An 18207-nucleotide genomic window follows, 5' to 3' on the forward strand; every position below is an offset into this window, starting at 1 on the left:
AGAGGAGGTGTCAGGCTGCCTGTTGGCGGCCCGGTTGAACTCAGGGAAGCAATAGTTCGGTCGATGTGAAAGTTTGCTGACAAAAAAAATAAGATGGTGGTCGCAGCATTCAACCCTTGCCTTTAATGGCAGCCGCACCGCCAGGGCAGAGGCAGAGCAGACAAGGTGCACTGACAGAGAAAGCTGTCGGGAGCACCGCCTAGCGGGGCAACGATTTTTTAATCTAAATTTTGATCGGAGTATTCTGGAGGTGAGGCAGAGCGGTGGTGCGTATTTTGATGACGTGCTTGCGGTGGTCATCAGCAGGGGGACGGAAGTGGGGACAGGCCCGAAAAATGCCTGACCTCAATTTGGGTCGGGGTGGCCAATGGACTGCAACGCGGCGGCCACTCGATTTTGCTGCATGGCCGCCGCAAAACAGCGGAAATGGGTCTTATCCAGACCCTGAATTTCGGCCCCATGATCTTGCAAAGAGTTCTGAGATAGTTTGAATTAAGAACCAGAGTTCTGATCAATTTGATCCAGCAAAAACCTGGGCCCCGACAGCATCCCAGCTGTTATGCTGAAGCCAAGCTGTTCCAGCACAGCTACAACACTGACATCTATCCAACAATATGCAAAACTGCCCAGGTATGTCCTATCCACAAAAAGCAGGACAAATCCAAACGGCCAATTACTGCCCTGTCAGTCTACTCTCAATCATCAGCAAAGTGATGGAAAAGGCGTCATCAACAGTGCTATTAAGCAGCACTTACTCACCAATAACCTGCTCACCGATGCTCAGTTTGGGTTCCACCAGGACCATTCAGCTCCAGACCTCATCACAGCCTAAGTCCAAACATGGACAAAAGAACTGAATTCCAGGGGGTGAGGGGAGAGTGACTGCCTTTGACATCAAGGCAAAATTTGAGCATGTGTGGCATCAAGAAGCCCTCGTAAAATTGAAGTTAATGGGAATCAGAGGGAAAACTCTCCACTGGCTGGTGTCATACTTAGCACAAAGGAGGATGGTTGTGGTTGTTGGAGGTCAATCATCTCAGCTCCAGGACATCACTGCAAGAGTTCCTCAGGACAGTATCCTAGGCCCAACAATCTTCAGCTGCTTCATCAATGGCCTTCCCTCCATCATAAAGGTCAGAAGTGGGGCAGTTCGCTGATGATTGCACAATGTTCAGTTCCATTTGCAACTCCCTAGATAATGAAGCAGTCCATGCCCATATGCAGCAAGACCTGGACAACATTCAGGCTTGGGCTAATAAGTAGCAAGTAACATTTGCGCCAGACAAGTGCCAGACAATGACTATCTCCAACGAGAGTGTCTAACCACTGCCCCATGACATTCAATGGCATTATCATCACTGAATCCCCCACCATCAACATCCTGGGGATTACTATTGACTAGAAACTTAACTGGACCAGCCACATAAATCATCATCAGAGGCAGTCCCTTGAAATTGAGGAATAGCTTCCACTCTAAAAGTGAGTTCTCAGGTGACTGTCCAGTCCAATGTGGGAAATTACAGTCTCTGCCACAGATGGGGCAAACAGTGGTTGAAGGAAATGGTGGGTGAGGAGCTTGGTCTGCCACACACTCCTTCCGCTGTCTGTGCTTGATTTCTGCATGCTCTTGGCGACGAAACTCGAGGTGCTCAGCGCCCTCCCGGATCCTCTTCCTCCACTTTGGGCCAGGGATTCCCAGGTGCCGGTATTGATGTTGCATTTTATCAAGGAGGCTTTGAGGGTGTCCTTGAAATGTTTCCTTTGCCCACCTGGGGCTTGCTTGCCGTGTAGGAGTTCTGAGTAGAGCGCTTGCTTAGGGGGTCTCGTGTCAGGCATGCGGACGATGTGACCCGCCCAATGGAGCTGGTCGAGTGTGGTCAGTGCTTCAATGCTGGGGATATTGGTCTGAGCAAGAACACTGATGTTGGTGTATCTGACGTAGTCAAGCAGATGCCAGTGCTTGGAGCGAGGGTGTTGCCATGATGCCTTGTCCTTGTGCCTGCCTCTGGTGGAACAAGGTGCTGGTGATGACAAGGTCATGTTCTAGGCATTTTGTCAGGAGCAGGGTACCACTCTCTGCCAATCACACCTCCCAGAGGTCTGTGTCCTTACCAACTCTGGCGTTGAAGTCACTGAGGAGGATCAGTTTGTTGTCCGTAGGGACGCGGGACAGGGATTGTTTGAAGCTGGAGTAGAATTCCTCTTTAGTCTCATGTGTTGCATTGAATGTTGGGGCATTCACATTGATGACTGTGGTGCACTGGTTCCAGGCTAGGATGAGATGGATAGTCATGAGACGTTCGCTTATCCCGCAGAGGGAGTCTCTGAGACGGCCCACGAGCTCATTCTAGATGGCAAAGCCAACTCTGTGGAGGCGGCATTCTTCTTCTGGTTTACCTTTCCAGAAGAAGGTGTAACCACCACCTTGCTCTTTGAGCTGGCCTTCCCCTGCCCGCCGGGTTTCACTTAGGGCCACATAAATACTGTGGCCAGAAGAGCAGGTCAGAGGCTGGGTATTCAGTGTCTCACCTCCTGACTCCCCAAAGCCTTTTCAACATCTACAAGACACGAGTCAGGAGTGTGATGAAATGGTCTCCACCTGCCTGGATAAGTGCAGCTCTAACAACACTCAAGAAGCTTGGCACCATCCAGGACAAAACAGCATGCTTGATTGGCACACCGTCCACTACCTTCAACATTCACTGCCTCCAGCACCGGCGCACTGTGGTTGCAGTGTGTACCATCCACTGATGCAAAGCAGCAACTTGCCAAGGCTTCTTCAACAGCACCTCCCAAACCTGTGATCAATACCACATAGAAGGACAAGGGCAGTAGGCATATGGGAACACCACCACCTGCAAGTACCCATCCAAGATACACACCATTCCAACTTGGAAATATAGGATCAAAGTATTGGAACTCCCTCCCTAACAGCACTGTGGGAGTACGTTCCCCGCACAGACTGCAGTGGTTTAAGAAGATGGCTCACCATCACCTTCTCAAGGGCAATTAGGGATGGGCAATAAATGCTGGTCTTGCCAGCGACGCCCACATCCCAGGAACAAATAAAAAAAATGTTGTGTCCTGGGAGCAAGTGATACCATGGAGGGAAGGTCAGCAAATAATTGTTTAAATTTACTGCCCAATCATGAAAATTTATCACAATTGAAGAGCACTGAGTAAATATGAAAAATTGTTCTTCGTTACGAAAGTGTTGCAAACTAATAAATGAACAATTAATTTGCAGTCAAAATGAATAATAAAACTTTAAATAGGCACACCAGAGTATAAGCATCTGCCTGCACAGGAGTCAGTGTTGCAGTTAATGTTAGTGGCTGTATGTTTTGCAGTTATATTTCTTTCCCACAGTACAAACAGCATTGCTTTATAAAACTGCAAGGCTTCTTCGGCTGCAGCTCCCAAACCTGTGACCTCCACTACCTAGAAGTACAAGGGCAGCAGGTGCATGGGAACACGATCACCTTCAGGTTCCCCTCCAAGTTACACACCATCCTGACTTGGATACATATTGCCATTCCTTCATGGTTGCTGGGTAAAAATTTTGGAACTCCCTACCTAACAGCACTGTGGGAGTACCTTCACCACTTGGAGTACAGCGGGTCAAAGCGGCAGTTCACCACCACTTTCTCATGAGCAATTAGGGATGGCCAATAAATGTTGGCCTTGCCAGCGATGCTCAAATCCCCAAAATGAATGAAAAGGTCATTCTAAATTACCGTGGCTTCTCTTCTGTTTCAATCTGTCTAATAATGCTCTCCATCCAGGACATCAAATCTCGGACCAAACTGAAGAAGCGGAATTTCTCAGCAGTATCAATTAACTGGGTACGCCGACCATCACAAGCATCCAGAAGTGCCTTCCAAGCCTCAACCACTTCCTGCTCTTGTTTCTGGATGGCTGCAGCTTTATCCCCTGCATATGCTGTCTGCAAACGACCTGCATCCTCCTGGAACTGCTGAACCTGTTAACGAGAAGATTCATTTCCTTATCCGTGCAGGACAAACAAGGAGAGTCACTACAATTTTACATGTTGTTTCCTCTGTGTCTTTTATCTGTAATTAAATGTCCAATTGTAATTGCCTAAATTCTGGTTTAAGATGCCTCCACTCACTTTAAAATGTGCTCTGTAGCCTCAATTAAATGAGAAGAATACTAATGACAATTACAGGGTACGTAATTGAAATGACATTGAATGTAGACTTTGGAATATAAGTGAGGTGCTACATGATTTGCAGGAGGGTACAATAAAAGCTTATGTTGCAGATCTACAACCAGTTTATAAATTACAAAATAACAGAGCTTAGCACTGAATCAAAACAAAAACTAAAACTTTTGGAAGTTATCTTTAAAGAAGAAAATTCTGCCAGATTTTAAATGAACACAAATGAGTCATCACAAAACACAAAAAATTACCTTAGAAAAATAAAATCAGCATATCAGTTGCATTTTATGAATTGGGGGGGGGGGTGCAACTCTGTACCAGTATGTGCAATTTTTCACCACCTGGTATACAAGGCTTTAATATGATGTCACAATGTATAGGAACATAGAAATTGCTAAATGTAAAAGGACCAAGCTCTATCTAGTTTGTCTTCTGCCATCCTGGGTGTTGCATGATTAAACAATAATGGAGTAGTTGACTAAGCAATCAATCACTATCAATTAATCTACAACAGACCCAGACATGAGGAGAGCAAATCCCCAAATGAAAGAAAGTTTTGGGAATCATAGGTCCAAAGTCACTTGTTCCTCCCAAGCATGTTATACTTACTATATGTCATGTCTCAAATTACTCATATACTGTAGCCCAAAATATTGTCTGGGAGAAATTGATATAATTTGCAATTGTATATTGTAGTTTTATTACTATTTGCCTGTGTTAAGTTTTCATTTCCACCATACATTAGTGACACTGCATGGTACCTGTATTCCAAGGGAATGAATATCGCGTTCAAACGTGTTGTGCATTCTGTGGAAAGACTCTGCTGTGTTTGCATCACGGCCCAGCTCCTCTGGCAACTCCTTGTGCTTTTCCTGGATCAGGCTCAGGAGCTCTTTGCCATCATAGAAGTATTTGTGGAGTTCATAGGAGGCAGTTAGCAGCTGTGTGCGAGTATCTATGAGTTCTAACAGGTCAGCCCAGGCCTCGTTCAAGCTGTCCTTCCATTCTGCAATGTCAGCCGCTTCTGAATGACCTGAGTCAATGAGATCATCGATCAGCATATTCACACTGTCCACTCTTTCCTGACCAATTGTCCCTGTCTCCCGGGCGAACTCACGGAATTTTTCTCTCAGCAACTGCAAGTGAAAGGCAAACCATAGTGAATTGCAGTTGTTCTGTTACTGATTAAATAAAACATGATACTCTTTACTATATCTGATCTGGAAGAGTATATTCACAAATTGTGAAATTACAGCTTAGATTTTATAATTGGAATCTTCTGGTAATCACAAAGGTTGCTCACTTTATTAGGGATGTTTTTCCAATAGAGGTTTATGCACAGATTCATGAAGCTCATTTTTCAAGTTTAGTTTTGTGTAATTGTGTTGTAAATAGTGGCTGTGCTATTTCTGCACAAACCTTTTCTTCTTCTCAACCCCCCCCACACTTCTCCACCCTCTATTTTCATTCTTGTTCTCTGTAGTGATGTCCTGATCTCAACACTGACCCAACTTGTGCACCCACAAACCAAAACTTACAAAATAAAATAAAATAAAATCAAACACATCTTAAACACACCAGAAAGAGACACACAAAAGCAAACTGTTTGAAAAGCAAGATACCATCTAAAAGATTTTATTATAATAGTACTTTTAAATGCTGCCAATCTGTTATTCAACAGATAAATACTCACTGTAACTTGGTCATAGTCTTGTCCTAGTTCCTGTGAAGATGCTGCAAGGTCCCTTTCTGCAATCCACTGCTCCAGATCCGTTACCTCACGGTTCAGCTGGAAGAGATGGTACATATCCTCCAATTTTTTCTTACGCTCATTTGTTAGATCTCTGAGTCCTGCGTACAGTTTGTCCACCTGCCCCTGACGCCTAATGATCTGCTCACTGTAAATCAATCAGTCAGTTATCAGTTGAATTCAACAATATTTTGTGACTTACATCCTAAATGGTGGTGCAACACATTTGTATATAACCACGCTGCATCACAGACTGGAAGATGCAAAGAAAGCAAGCGTTCTGACTGCAGAGCAACAGAATGCAGTTGAGTTAAGAGGAAGAAGTTTAGTGTTGACAAAGAGCTAGGTAAGGAATGAGAATTGGAGGGGATGCAACAGACTAAATTACATTAGGTTAACTCCTGAGCAATAGTGTGACAGGGTAGACAAGATCTGTAGTGTGTGTATTTTGCATGATATGGGCGTTCCTTGAAATGTAGAATGTCCACAACAATCACAAGTGGAAGGGATGTCTCTAGATGAACTTGCTCAAAATGAATGGATATGGCCAACAGCGGGAGACAATCAGTTAATTACACAAGGAGGAAGGGTTAAGTTACGGTTACATAAGAAGATAGGAAATTGCTCGTTAAAATTGAGGTGTAAGTAACTGGAGGTGACTTTGTGACAATGATAGGTAGAAGACAAAATGTGAGATCAAATATCATTCTTAGATTGGTTAACAGTGACAAGTGATGTTCCTAGGATTGATGTTAGAGCCCTAGCTTTTCATTAAAGTGATAAATAAGACATCACTTTGAGAATGGGGAAGTACATCCAAATTTTCAGATGATACCCAAACTAGAAGGTTTTAGGAGCTGTGAAAATAAAACAAATAATTGCAAAAAGACACAGATAGATTAAGAAAATGGGAAGAATGATGGCAAATACAGTCTACTATAATCAAGTGTTAGATAGTATATTTTGGACATCAGAAAGGCAAATTACAAAATAATTTAAAAGGGAAAACCACGGACTGGAGTAGGGGTAAATGAATAAAGGCTTTAGCGGTCCCAGAACATGTCATTAAAAGGTAGCTCATAAAGGATACAAAGGGTGACTAAAAAGCTAAGAGGATGCTGCCAAACGTTTTACAATATAAAAGAAATTAAGTATAAATGCAATTTGTGGAATTATTGCAACACTAGAATATTGTTTCCAGTTTTGGCACTTTATCTTAAGAAGGTTATATTAACCTTGGAGAAAATCCAGTGACAGTTCATCAGGATGACACTTGGAATAAAGGGACATTTGATAACATTGGTTATATTTCTTAGAAATGAGGTGGTTAAGAGGCGATTGACAGAGGAATTAACAAGATAGATAGGCAACAATGCGTCCCTCTAGTTGGGAATTCCTGATCGAGGGGATGTATTTTTAAAAGTCTAGCTAAACCAGTTAAAAATAAATCTAGGAAAGACTGAATAGGCTGGGGGGTCTTTTTGGCTGAGAGCTGACCTGATAGAGGTCTTTCAAATGATAAAGGGGTTCGATAGGGTAGACATAGCGAAGATGATTCCAGTTGTAGGGGTTTAAAAAACTAGGGACCATAACTATAAGATAGTCACTAATAAATTTAATAGAGAATTCAGGAAAAACTTCTTTACCCAAAGCGCGTTAAGAATGTAGAACACACTTTCACTAGGAGTAATTGAGGCAAAGAGCATACATGAGGGGGAAAAAATAAAAAGAAATGCTGATAGGGTTAAATGAATCGGGGTGGGAGGTGGCTCGTGTGCAGCATTAACGCTGCCATGGAATAGTAGGGCCGAATGACTTGTTTCTGTGCTGTAGACTCGATGTAACTTGATGATGTCTTCACACATGGGTTGTGAGATTGTGGAACATATTGGTCTGTAGGACCATAGATGCAAAGTCAATTCAGGTGACTAAAAGGGGGATAGACATTTACTTGGGAAGTATTAAGGTATGGGAGAAAAGGCAGGCAAATGGGATTAAAAAGGCAGAGCTTTCACAGCTACTAAAAATAGTGGGCCTGGCTCGACATGTGAAATGGTATACTCCTGTTTCTATAATTACACTTTTGTCAGTAATTCTCTATGTGATGAATCTCATGTATGTAGTTAATGGCAGGCATTGCAATTCCATGGAGGGATGGGTGGAAAAACAAACAGGTTCGATCAACCCTGCCTTTCAACTTCACTGTAGTTCCCAGCACAAGGGCAAGAGCATCATTGCCTATCTGTTTGACTAGAACATAACAGCAGAACTCTGCAGCACATTAAAGAGGGCATAAAGTAAGCAGGTTTCATTGTGTGCAATGTGCTGAAATGAGTGCACTGGAACCTCAGGTTTCGGAGGATACCAGAGTTCTGGTCATCAAGTTAAGCATATTCTCACCAATGAAAGTCAGATGTTGTTATTTCATATGCCTCACTAGTGCCATATTTAGGGCCCAAGTTTCGGCCTCAGTTGCTCCTGATTTTTTGGAGCAACTGGTGTAGAACAGAGTATCTTAGAAATTCAAATTCTCAGCATTTAGTTTGCTCCAGTTCTAGTCAGTTAGAACAGTTTCACTTTGGAACAGAATTTTTTTTTCAAAAGGGGGCGTGTCCGGCCACTTACGCCTGTTTTCAAAGTTTCGGCAGTGAAAACTTACTCCAAACTAACTTAGAAAGGAGTAAGTAAAGATTTTTGTACGCTCGAAAAAACCTTGTCTACACTTTAGAAAATCAGGCGTAGGTTACAAATTAGGCGTAGGGAATGGGGGGGGGGGGTTTAAAGGGAAGTTTACAAACATTAAACACTTCAGTTCTACAAATAAAGAGCCATCATCAATAATAAATGATAAAAACATCAATAAATCAACCAATAAATCAATCAAAAAAATTAAGAAGAAATCATTTTTTTTTTAAATCAATAAATAAAACATTTTCTACTTACCGACTGCAGCACCGGGAGCCCTCCAACAGCGTGCTGGGATGCCCCCCCTCCCCCCCGCAGTGTGTCTCTGTCAGTGTCTCTATCTCTTTGTCTGTCTGTCTGTCTGTGTCTCTCACTCTGTCTGTCAGTGTCTGTGTTTCTGACAGTGAGGGGAGGGGGAGGAGGGGGGTAGAGGGAGAGAGGGGGGGCAGGGGGAGGGGAGGGCGGGAGGCAGAGCGGGAGGGGGGAAGGGGATGGAGGGGGAGGGAAGGAAGGGGAGAAGGAGGAGGGGGGGTAGAGAAGGGGGGAGAGAAGGGGGGAGAAGGAGGAGAAAGGCGGGGGAGGAGGAGAAGGGGGTGAGAGGGGAAGGGGAAAGGAGGGGGGAGAGGGGAAGGGGAAATGGGGAGAGGGGAAGAGGAAAGGGGGGGAAAGAAGAAGGCGGGGAAAGGAGAAGTGGGGAAAGGAGAAGGGAGGGGAAAGGAGAAGGGGGGGGGAAGGAGAAGCGGGGTGGGAAGCTGACAGGCCGTACATGGCCGGGCCCAAGACTTCGGGCAGGGTCCGGTCCCCAGCACCAGATTTACAGGTAGGTGGCGTTGGGTCGGGTCGTGTCCGGGGTCCGGGGTCGGGAGCACGGGTCGGGTCGGGGGGAGCGCGGGTCGGGGTCGGGAGCGCGGGTCAGATTGGGTCCGGTCCCGGGGGGGGGGGGGGGGGGGGGGAAGAGGATGGAGGTCGGGTTGGTTCGGGTCGGGGGGGGGGAGGGAGGGAGAGCGGGTCGGTTCGTGTCGGGGGCGGGGGGAGGGAGGTCAGGTCGGGTCGGGTCCGGGGGCGGGGAGGGGGGGGGGAAGCGGGAGTCGGGTCGGCGTCGGGTCCGGTCCGGGGGGGGGGGGGTGGTGGTGGGGAAGCGGGAGTCGAGTCGGGTCGGTAGGAAGCAGGAGCTGGGCGTGGGAGGAGCCATATGCACGCAGCCCCAGTGAAGCCATTGGGCCAGGGCTAGGGGCTGCGTGCTTCGGGCCTCTCCCACACAGTTTTGGGCGCCTGGAGCTACTGCACATGCGCGCCCACTGTAGCACGCATGTGCAGAGGTCCTGGCACTGTTTTCAGCGCAGGGACCTAGCTCCGCCCCCTACAGCTCGTGCTGCGCCGCGCCCGGCCCAAGAGGACCAGCAGGGAGCCGGAGAATCTGGAAGTTTTTTTAGGCGCACTTTGTGGCACGAAAAACGGGTGTCCAGGTCGGGGCTGCGCCGTTCTAGGCGCGGCCCGAATCTTGGGCCCATACTGTTATTATAAAAGGCTCATTACAGTATTAAGAGAGTCTTATTGTAAATCTATATAACAATTCAAATATTGCATCCAACATATATCTGCCACATCCCAGGTGTCACAATTTGCTAGATCCAAAATAACCGGGAGCCTGAAATGTACATGTGGATACCACTGCGTTCTGATTGACTATGGCTGTTCATATGTAGCTACAGTTACCTTGATTTGCCCATTTAGAACAGTGACCTGACAGGGATTGGCCAGGTTAGCAGCTAAAGATCACCATATGCTCCAGACCCCAGACAATGCCACGGGAGATCGGTGAGCAGCAAATAATAAACTGGAAATATACAGAAGTGACTTTCTTTTAAAAATAAATTCTGTTCCCCAATCCTCAGAGTTAGCCTTTTCCATTAACTCAAGCATTTATTTTTCATTTCTACCAAACTTTGGAGAAGGCAGCCTGTAATGGCGAGTTGCTGCATCCCCCCAAAAGCTGAGGTCCACCAGTGAGTGCATCAAATGTGGGTTTGATTGATTTTTGTTCCTTTCAATAACAACAAATTCAAACTCCTTTAACCCAAATTCTTTAACATTAATAGAAGAAAATCTAACTTCTAATTAGTGCTATTTTGACATAAAACTTCCGGCACAGCCTCGATGGCCCGAAAGGCCTCCTTCAGTGCTGTAAACATTCTATAATTCTAACTTCCTCTCATTAGCATAATTAATTTTAGTGTTTCTGAAGGTCCAAGAAGATGACAATATTACTACTCACCCCTCAGGGTGCTCTTCAGCAAGAAGTTTCTGGGCCCTGTCTGCGAGCTCTTGGAGAGTATTCCCATAATCTGACACAGCCTGCTGCAGGGTCAGGTGTTTCTTCAACATCGAAGTTGCACCAGCTTCATCCTAGAGAACCCAGAAAAACATTGGTAAGTATACATACCTTGGAGATCGCTATCTTGGACAAATACATTCAAAATGCCACACATCTGTCGAAGCCCCTTCAAGCTTCTCTGACTTAGTTACTACGGCCCCAAGTTTCCACACACGGCAAAACAGGCGCCCCTCCGAGCTGGACGCCCGCTTTTCGCGCCGAAAACGGCGCCTGAAAAAAAGCGCGGTATTCTCGAGCGCCTTGCAGCTCGATGTCTGCTTGGCGCGGCGCACAGGGGGCGGAGCCTACCACTCGCGCCGATTTTGTAAGTAGGAGGGGGCGGGTACAATTTAAATGAGTTTTTTGGTGCCGGCAACCTTGCGCGTGCGCGTTGGAGCGTTCACGCACGCGCAGTCTGAAGTAAACATTGGCACTCGGCCATTTTCAAAAGTGCTGCAGAAAAAGTGAACATTTGTTTATTGAACCCTTGCAAAGGCTTGTATTTTAATTTTCTTGATATTTCTGTGTGTGAGGGAGTGCATTCTGTAATTAAAGATAGACTGTGATAAACGGGACACATGCACTTGTTTGAGACTATTCAAATTCTTTGTAGCTGTTCAATTTTTAAAATTTTTTAATAAAACCACATTGCCCTTCCATGATCAGCACTGAGGCTTCTTCCAGCTTTCTCCCCCTGCCATCGGTCGGTCCCAACGGCAAACGGCTGCCTCAAGTACTGAGGCTTCTTGCAGCTTTCTCCCTCTCCCTGCCGTCGGTCGGTCCTGACGGCAAACCGCTGCCTGAAAGGCCTGCCTGAAGCACTTTCACACAGGTAGGAACATGGTTTATTTAATCTTTTCTTTGCTTATAAATTTTTATTCAGGTTGGATTTATTTGTATAATATTTGTATAAGTATAACTAAGGATTTATTGTAGAATTTAATGACTTCCCTTTCCCCCCCTCCCCCTCCACCTCATTCCCTACGCCTAATTTGTAACCTGCGCCTGATTTTTTATTGTGTAGACAAGGTTTTTTCAAGCCTACAAAAATCTTCACTTGCTCCATTCTAAGTTAGTTTGGAGTACGTTTTCACTGTGGAAACTTTCAAATCAGGCGTCAGTGGCCGGACACGCCCCCTTTTGAAAAAAAAATTCTGTTCAAAAGTGAAACTGTTCTTCCTGACTAGAACTGCAGAAAACTTAAATGTGGAAAATTCCGATTTCTAAGATACTCCGTTCTCCACCAGTTGCTCCTAAAAATCAGGAGCAAATCATGTGGAAACTTGGGGCCTACAAGCCACTCTGCCCTTAAGACAATTTATAGCTGAGCCAAATAAAGCATAGATAATGAGCGTATCAAATGTAGATACAGAAACAGCTCAGGCAAGTAACCTGATATTATGGCACCATGTGGGTTTAAAACAGACACACATACATGGGCCAAAGTTTTCCGGGGTGGGGGGGGGGGGGTGAGGGGGGTCAGCAGGCGGGATTGGTGGTGGATCGGGTGGGAAATTAGATTTTTTTGTCAGCAGTTCGGGACCTCGCTGTCAATCCGCCACCACATCCTTTCCCACAGGCGCCTGTGTGATCTCTAATCCGACTCAACCTGCCGAGGCAGGAGACCCAATTAAACCAAATATTGGGTTGTTGACAGCCCCTTAGTAATGCTTTTAATCTTACCTTTTAACTTTAACTGCTCGTCCACGGGGGCTACGCTGCTCGGGGACCACATCTGTGAACCTGAGGCGGGAGTTCCGTGGGCTTTGCTCCAGCTGATTACTTGATAGCTTCAAATGTACAGTAAAAGCTCCCACCTGGCAGATCATCACTTTCCTCAACCATAAGCTGTTTCTCAGTCCATTTCCACTACACATTCTGCAGACTTTCCACTTTCCACTCTCCATCCACTCTTACCTCATTGGAAGAACTCCCCCACCATTGACAGAATGCTTCCGTCATCTCGACTTCACCTGCCATCTATTCCATTAACATGGGTGCCCTTTATACTGTCTCACCGTGGTCCTCAGAATTCGACCACAATCAACCCCAACACCAGGCACACCAGCAGCACCAACACTAACCTTCTCCACAATCACCTGATGCTACACAGGACAGAGGGTATCAGCAGCTGAACCCACTGCTGCCCGGGAGGCCAGATTTGCTTCATTTGACGCTGTACACCCTGGCTGCCACATGATGCAGCAGGTTGGCACCAAACCACATCAAAACCATAAAGTGTCCCTATAATGCCCAAGCCATTCCTTTCACACTCACCACCATCGCAGGGGGTGCCATTATGCCTCACCATTCACTGAAACTCACTAAGCCACTTCCAAAGGTGCACACAAATCTGTCCGAGAATGCAAAGTGTTGAAAATAAAAGTTTCAATGTTTGACAGCACATTAACAGAAACTTTATATCAACATTGGATAAAACACTCAAGTGACTACTGTTGTGCGTTGTTAGTTGGTATGATTGCACTCGGATGAGGGTGAGTGTGAGAGGCGTCTAGAGATGGAGATGTGATAATGTAGAGAGAAAGGGATGGGTGGAGGTGCAAGGTAAGTTGTTATGAGTAAGGATATGCAGGAGTAGGGTAGGGAAAGCAGAGTGATGGGGATGATGAGATTGAGTGTGACTTTGTACTAACATTTTGTGATCGAATGAGATCAGTGAAAGGTTTGCGCTACTGCACTCATGGCCTCCTGATGACCTTCCTACCTGTGCCCTCCTGTGCAATGTGCAACCGGGCTATTTTGTTCTCCTGGGGAGCACTCTTCCACCCATTGTAAGGGAAGAGGAACTCCTTACGTGCTCTGACTTACATTTCAGTCATGGGAGAACCCGGGTGCACCTCTATATAGTGATTGTCAGTGTTTGCAGTACTTCAATGCTGTAGAACACTGACAGCACAAATATAAAAAATAATGGGGCCATGGTCCCTTTAAGGAAACTGGCTGATGACGCGTCATGAATTACGTTACCAGACCCACTTCCTCTAATCGGGCCGGGAAATGTGCTGGGCGGACTTAACGAGCCCCACCAACTTAAATTCATATTCCAGAGTGGGATGTAGTCAGCAGTCAGGCCGCAGCCCGCCACTGACATCGCCCGCCCCAAACCCGCCAAGGTAAGGAAAATCCTGGCCATGGTTCCTGGCTGGCCTATTGGATGGAGTGCCTCATGAAAATGCAGTACTCCATTACAGGGCCAGCTTCTTTCTCGGGTTGGCAATCAGTAACCAGTGGGGTGCCGCAGGGATCAGTGCTGGGACCCCAACTATTTACAATCTATATTAACGACTTGGAGGAAGGGACCGAGTGTAACGTAGCCAAGTTTGCTGACGATACAAAGATGGGAGGAAAAGCAATGTGTGAGGAGGACACAAAAAATCTGCAAAAGGACATAGTCAGGCTAAATGAGTGGGCAAAATTTTGGCATTTGGAATGCAATGTTGGAAAGTGTGAGGTCATAAACTTTGGCAGAAAAAAAATTAAGGAGCATGTTTTTATTTAAACGGAGAAAGATTGCAAAGTGCCGCAGTACAGCGGTGCCTGGGGGTACTTGTGCATAAAGCACAAAAAGTTAGTGTGCAGGTACAGCAAGTGATCAGGAAGGCCAATGGAATCTTGGCCTTTATTGCAAAGGGGATGTAGTATAAAAGCAGGGTAGTCTTGCTACAGTTGTACAGGATATTGGTGAGGCCACACCTGGAATACTACGTGCAGTTTTGGTTTCCATATTTACGAAAGGATATACTTGCTTTGGAGGTTCACAAGGTTGATTCCGGAGATGAGGGGGTTGACTTATGAGGAAAGGTTGAGTAGGTTGGGCCTCTACTCATTGGAATTCAGAAGAATGAGAGGTGATCTTATCGAAACGTATAAGATTATGAGGGGGCTTGACAAGATGGATGCAAAGAAGATGTTTCCACTGATGGGGGAGACTAGAACTAGAGAGCATAATCTTAGAATAAGGGGCCGCCCATTTAAAACTGAGATGAGGAGAAAATTCTTCTCTCAGAGGGTTGTGGATCTGTGGAATTCGCTGCCGCAGAGAGCTGTGGAAGCTGGGACAGTGAATAAATTTAAGACAGAAATAGACAGTTTCTTAAACTATAAGGGAATAAGGGGTTATGGAGAGCGGGCAGGGAAGTGGACCTGAGTCCATGATCGGATCAGCCATGATCGTATCAAATGGCGCAGCAGGCTCGAGGGGCCGTATGGCCTACTCCTGCTCCTATTTCTTATGTTCTTATGTTCTTCCAATTAGATTTCTCTCTCATTCCAAGGGCAACATTCATGGAGGAATCTGTGAGCAAGACTTCCTACTTCCTGACTGGAAAAGTATTATGTCTGTAATGTACTTATGAATGACTCCACGAGGCAATGTGTTGTACTTGAACTGTAGTGACCTTGGTCCTTTATTCCAAACTCGAGAGTGCTGTACAAGCATGGTGTGCAGCCTTTTATACAAGGCCCTGCCACCAGGGCAAGAAACCCCCGGTCTCCACCAGTTGCACCCTCTCGTGGTGCCAGCATGTATATACACTGTATAAACCTTATTTGATAGTACATCAGGTAAACAAGTCTCCATCTTATGCAACCACACAGTGACTACACAGAGAGTACATCCATGGTCTGCATATACAACATTACTCTCCCCCAAGTCCTTTCTGCCAATTACCATTAGCCATATGTGCTCTGGCTTAGCTCTCCCCAGACTTAAGTGCCAATAGCCCTTGCACCTTGGCTGTGCTTTAGCTTGGCTCTCTCCCTGTTAACCCTCAAGTCCTGTTGCCACAATGTTGGGTAGTGGTATCAGATTCAATGATTCGATGATGCAGTGGCGGTTCCAGTGGGTTCTGGGTGTGATCCATGTGTGTGTCCATGGCTACATACATCCATTTCCCTCCCCCCCCCCCCCCCCGCCCCACAGCGAGATCATGCAGCTGGCCCGTTACATTAACATACAGGATCAGACACAGTGCAAGTACAAAGAAAGGAAGAAAAAAAATGTTTTTTTACAGTTTGTATCGTGACACCTTGGTTCAGTGACTGACATTCGTTACGTTTTATGGTCGTACGCCAGAATTGGGTAGATTGCATTCATGGTTCAGTCATGTCAGTACTGAGGTAGCAAGGACGCTAGTTCCAGAGCAACCAGACGGGGTCCTAGTCGTCTGATGGCAGTGCTGCGCCCCCTGCTAGTGGGGTGGGCTTGGTTCGCTCACCTTGCCAGGACTCAGGGCCTTTGCCGTTGCCTAGTGATGGGCAGAGCCACAGATGTGTGACCTCCCTGACCTCCTTTGAGGGCTGCAGAGTCTTCTGCCTGCTCTCTCGCGGTGTTGGGAACCTGGCTGTTCCAGGTCCTGTTTGGGGAACTCGTTGGTTCTGACCTTTCACTCCCGGACATGGCCGAGGTAGTGACTGGGTCTGGGGGCTGCACCGTCTCCACCCAGGTGGTGGGCAACGGCGACTGACTGCGCGTATTGGAGCCGTTTTCATTTCCAGGTCCGTGGCGAATAGTGCCATCGGCTGCTTGCAGCGTGGGATAGACCTGAGGCAGGGTATCAGGATCAGTGCCTTCACCCTCCTGAGGTCGCTCGCTTGCTACTTTTGGGGACACTCTATTTCCGACATCTCGCAACAACATTTTGTTATTTACATTAGGAATGGTACCGACAATTCACAACAACATTTTGTTCACAATCTTGATCGGTTCGTTAAATTGATTGCCGTGCATACAATGTCTCTTTAAGTTCAGTTGGTTACAGGTGTCCTTTAAGAGAACCCTGCTAACTTACCCCAGTCAAATCCTTTGTTAGACACCATGTGTTGGTCCTTCAGCGTTGCACCTCGTGATATTGCCGCGGCCACCTTTTTTTTCAGCCAAGACACCATCTTGCCTCTGTCCTCGAGGTCGACTGCTTTGATCCTTTTCTCCTGCGATTCTGCCACAAAAGCTGGAAGAGTGCCTGTGAATTCGATCTTCCTCCCCAGGAATCCTTCCACTGGAGCCGGAAAGGTACTTTTAGGTCATTCCAGTCGGATCATTGCAACAATGTCGTGATGGACGGTCTGTGCCTCAGGTGCTGCGTTGTTCTGTTCTCTGGTGCCTATCCCAAGCGAAGGTGAGGTTTTGCTCGGCCTCTGAGCACGGGGACATCGATTGCTGGAGTGAAGAGGTCTTCCCATTTCCACTGGATCTTCCCCATCCACCTTCTTCCAAGTAGCGTTGGACCATCACCTGCAACAATCCACAGAGATAACTTGTGCACCACGCCATTATGGATTACACTTACATCTGCACTACCAAGGACTGGGATCAGCTCCTTGGTGTAGGTGCGCAACTTTTCCTGTACTGGAACCAGCTCGGGTCGTTTTTCGTTCCATAGCATCTCAAAGGCATCATGGCTCATCACTGACTGGCTCGCTCCTGTGTCCACTTCCAAGAAGACTGGAACGCCGTTTATCTCAACTTCCACCTTCACTGGAGGACAATCGGTGGTCCAGGTATACACTCCATACACTTCTTCTTGGGGCTGAGCTGCCTCTCTGGCCAAATCATCATACTCCCCACTGGATTCAAAGTCATCTACCGACTCCTCTGCTAGAAGGTGAGTCGTATTTATTTTATACATATGCTGGAGGGGGCCTTTCGTGTTACAGGCTTTGCATACGTACTCCGCAAACCGACACTGGTGAGCCTTATGGTTTCCTCCGCAACGCCAGCACCCCGATTAGCACCCCTCGGCAGACTCTGAGTTCTGGAACCCTGAGGTCTGTGCTCTCCACCCTGGGCAGAGCCACGTTCTACAGTCTTGGCTGTGAATGGCACCATTCTGTGTACAGTATTTGCCGGGTTTCAGTCCACAGGATGAATAATTTGCTTGGTGCTGCAGGTCGAGGTCATGAACGCCTGACTGATGCTGGTGGCCTTCTGTGGTGTCGGCAGATAATAGCTTGTGAAGGAGGCCCTCATGGCCAATTCCTATAACGAAGATGTCTCGCAATGCTTCGTTGAGGTGTGTGCCAAAATCATATGGTGCCGCAAGTCTCCTGAGGTCGGCAGCATATTTTGCAATCTCCTGGCCCTCAGGTCTGTGGTGAGTGTAGAATCTTGCCGTGAGGATGCTCTCTTTTGGTTTTAGTTGGTCGCGAATTAGTTCAGTCAGCTCATTGTATGTCTTATCCTTGGCCTTCGTGGGT

General features: G+C 46.6%; 1 protein-coding gene across 7 annotated transcripts in view; it reads right to left on the reverse strand.

Annotated features, from left to right (window-relative positions):
* Positions 1–18207, reverse strand: part of LOC139263202 (spectrin beta chain, non-erythrocytic 1-like) — a 451700-nt gene that overhangs the window by 97316 nt on the left and 336177 nt on the right. For all 7 annotated transcript variants that reach the window (XM_070878931.1, XM_070878934.1, XM_070878933.1 and 4 more), the window contains exons 24-27: positions 10894–11024; positions 5877–6081; positions 4945–5319; positions 3738–3982 (exon numbers count right to left, since the gene is read on the reverse strand). In XM_070878931.1, coding sequence (XP_070735032.1) covers positions 3738–3982; positions 4945–5319; positions 5877–6081; positions 10894–11024 — 956 coding nt within the window. The remainder of the gene's footprint in view (positions 1–3737; positions 3983–4944; positions 5320–5876; positions 6082–10893; positions 11025–18207) is intronic.

Source organism: Pristiophorus japonicus, chromosome 4 (genome assembly GCF_044704955.1).
Source record: "Pristiophorus japonicus isolate sPriJap1 chromosome 4, sPriJap1.hap1, whole genome shotgun sequence".
NCBI lineage: Eukaryota > Metazoa > Chordata > Chondrichthyes > Pristiophoridae > Pristiophorus > Pristiophorus japonicus.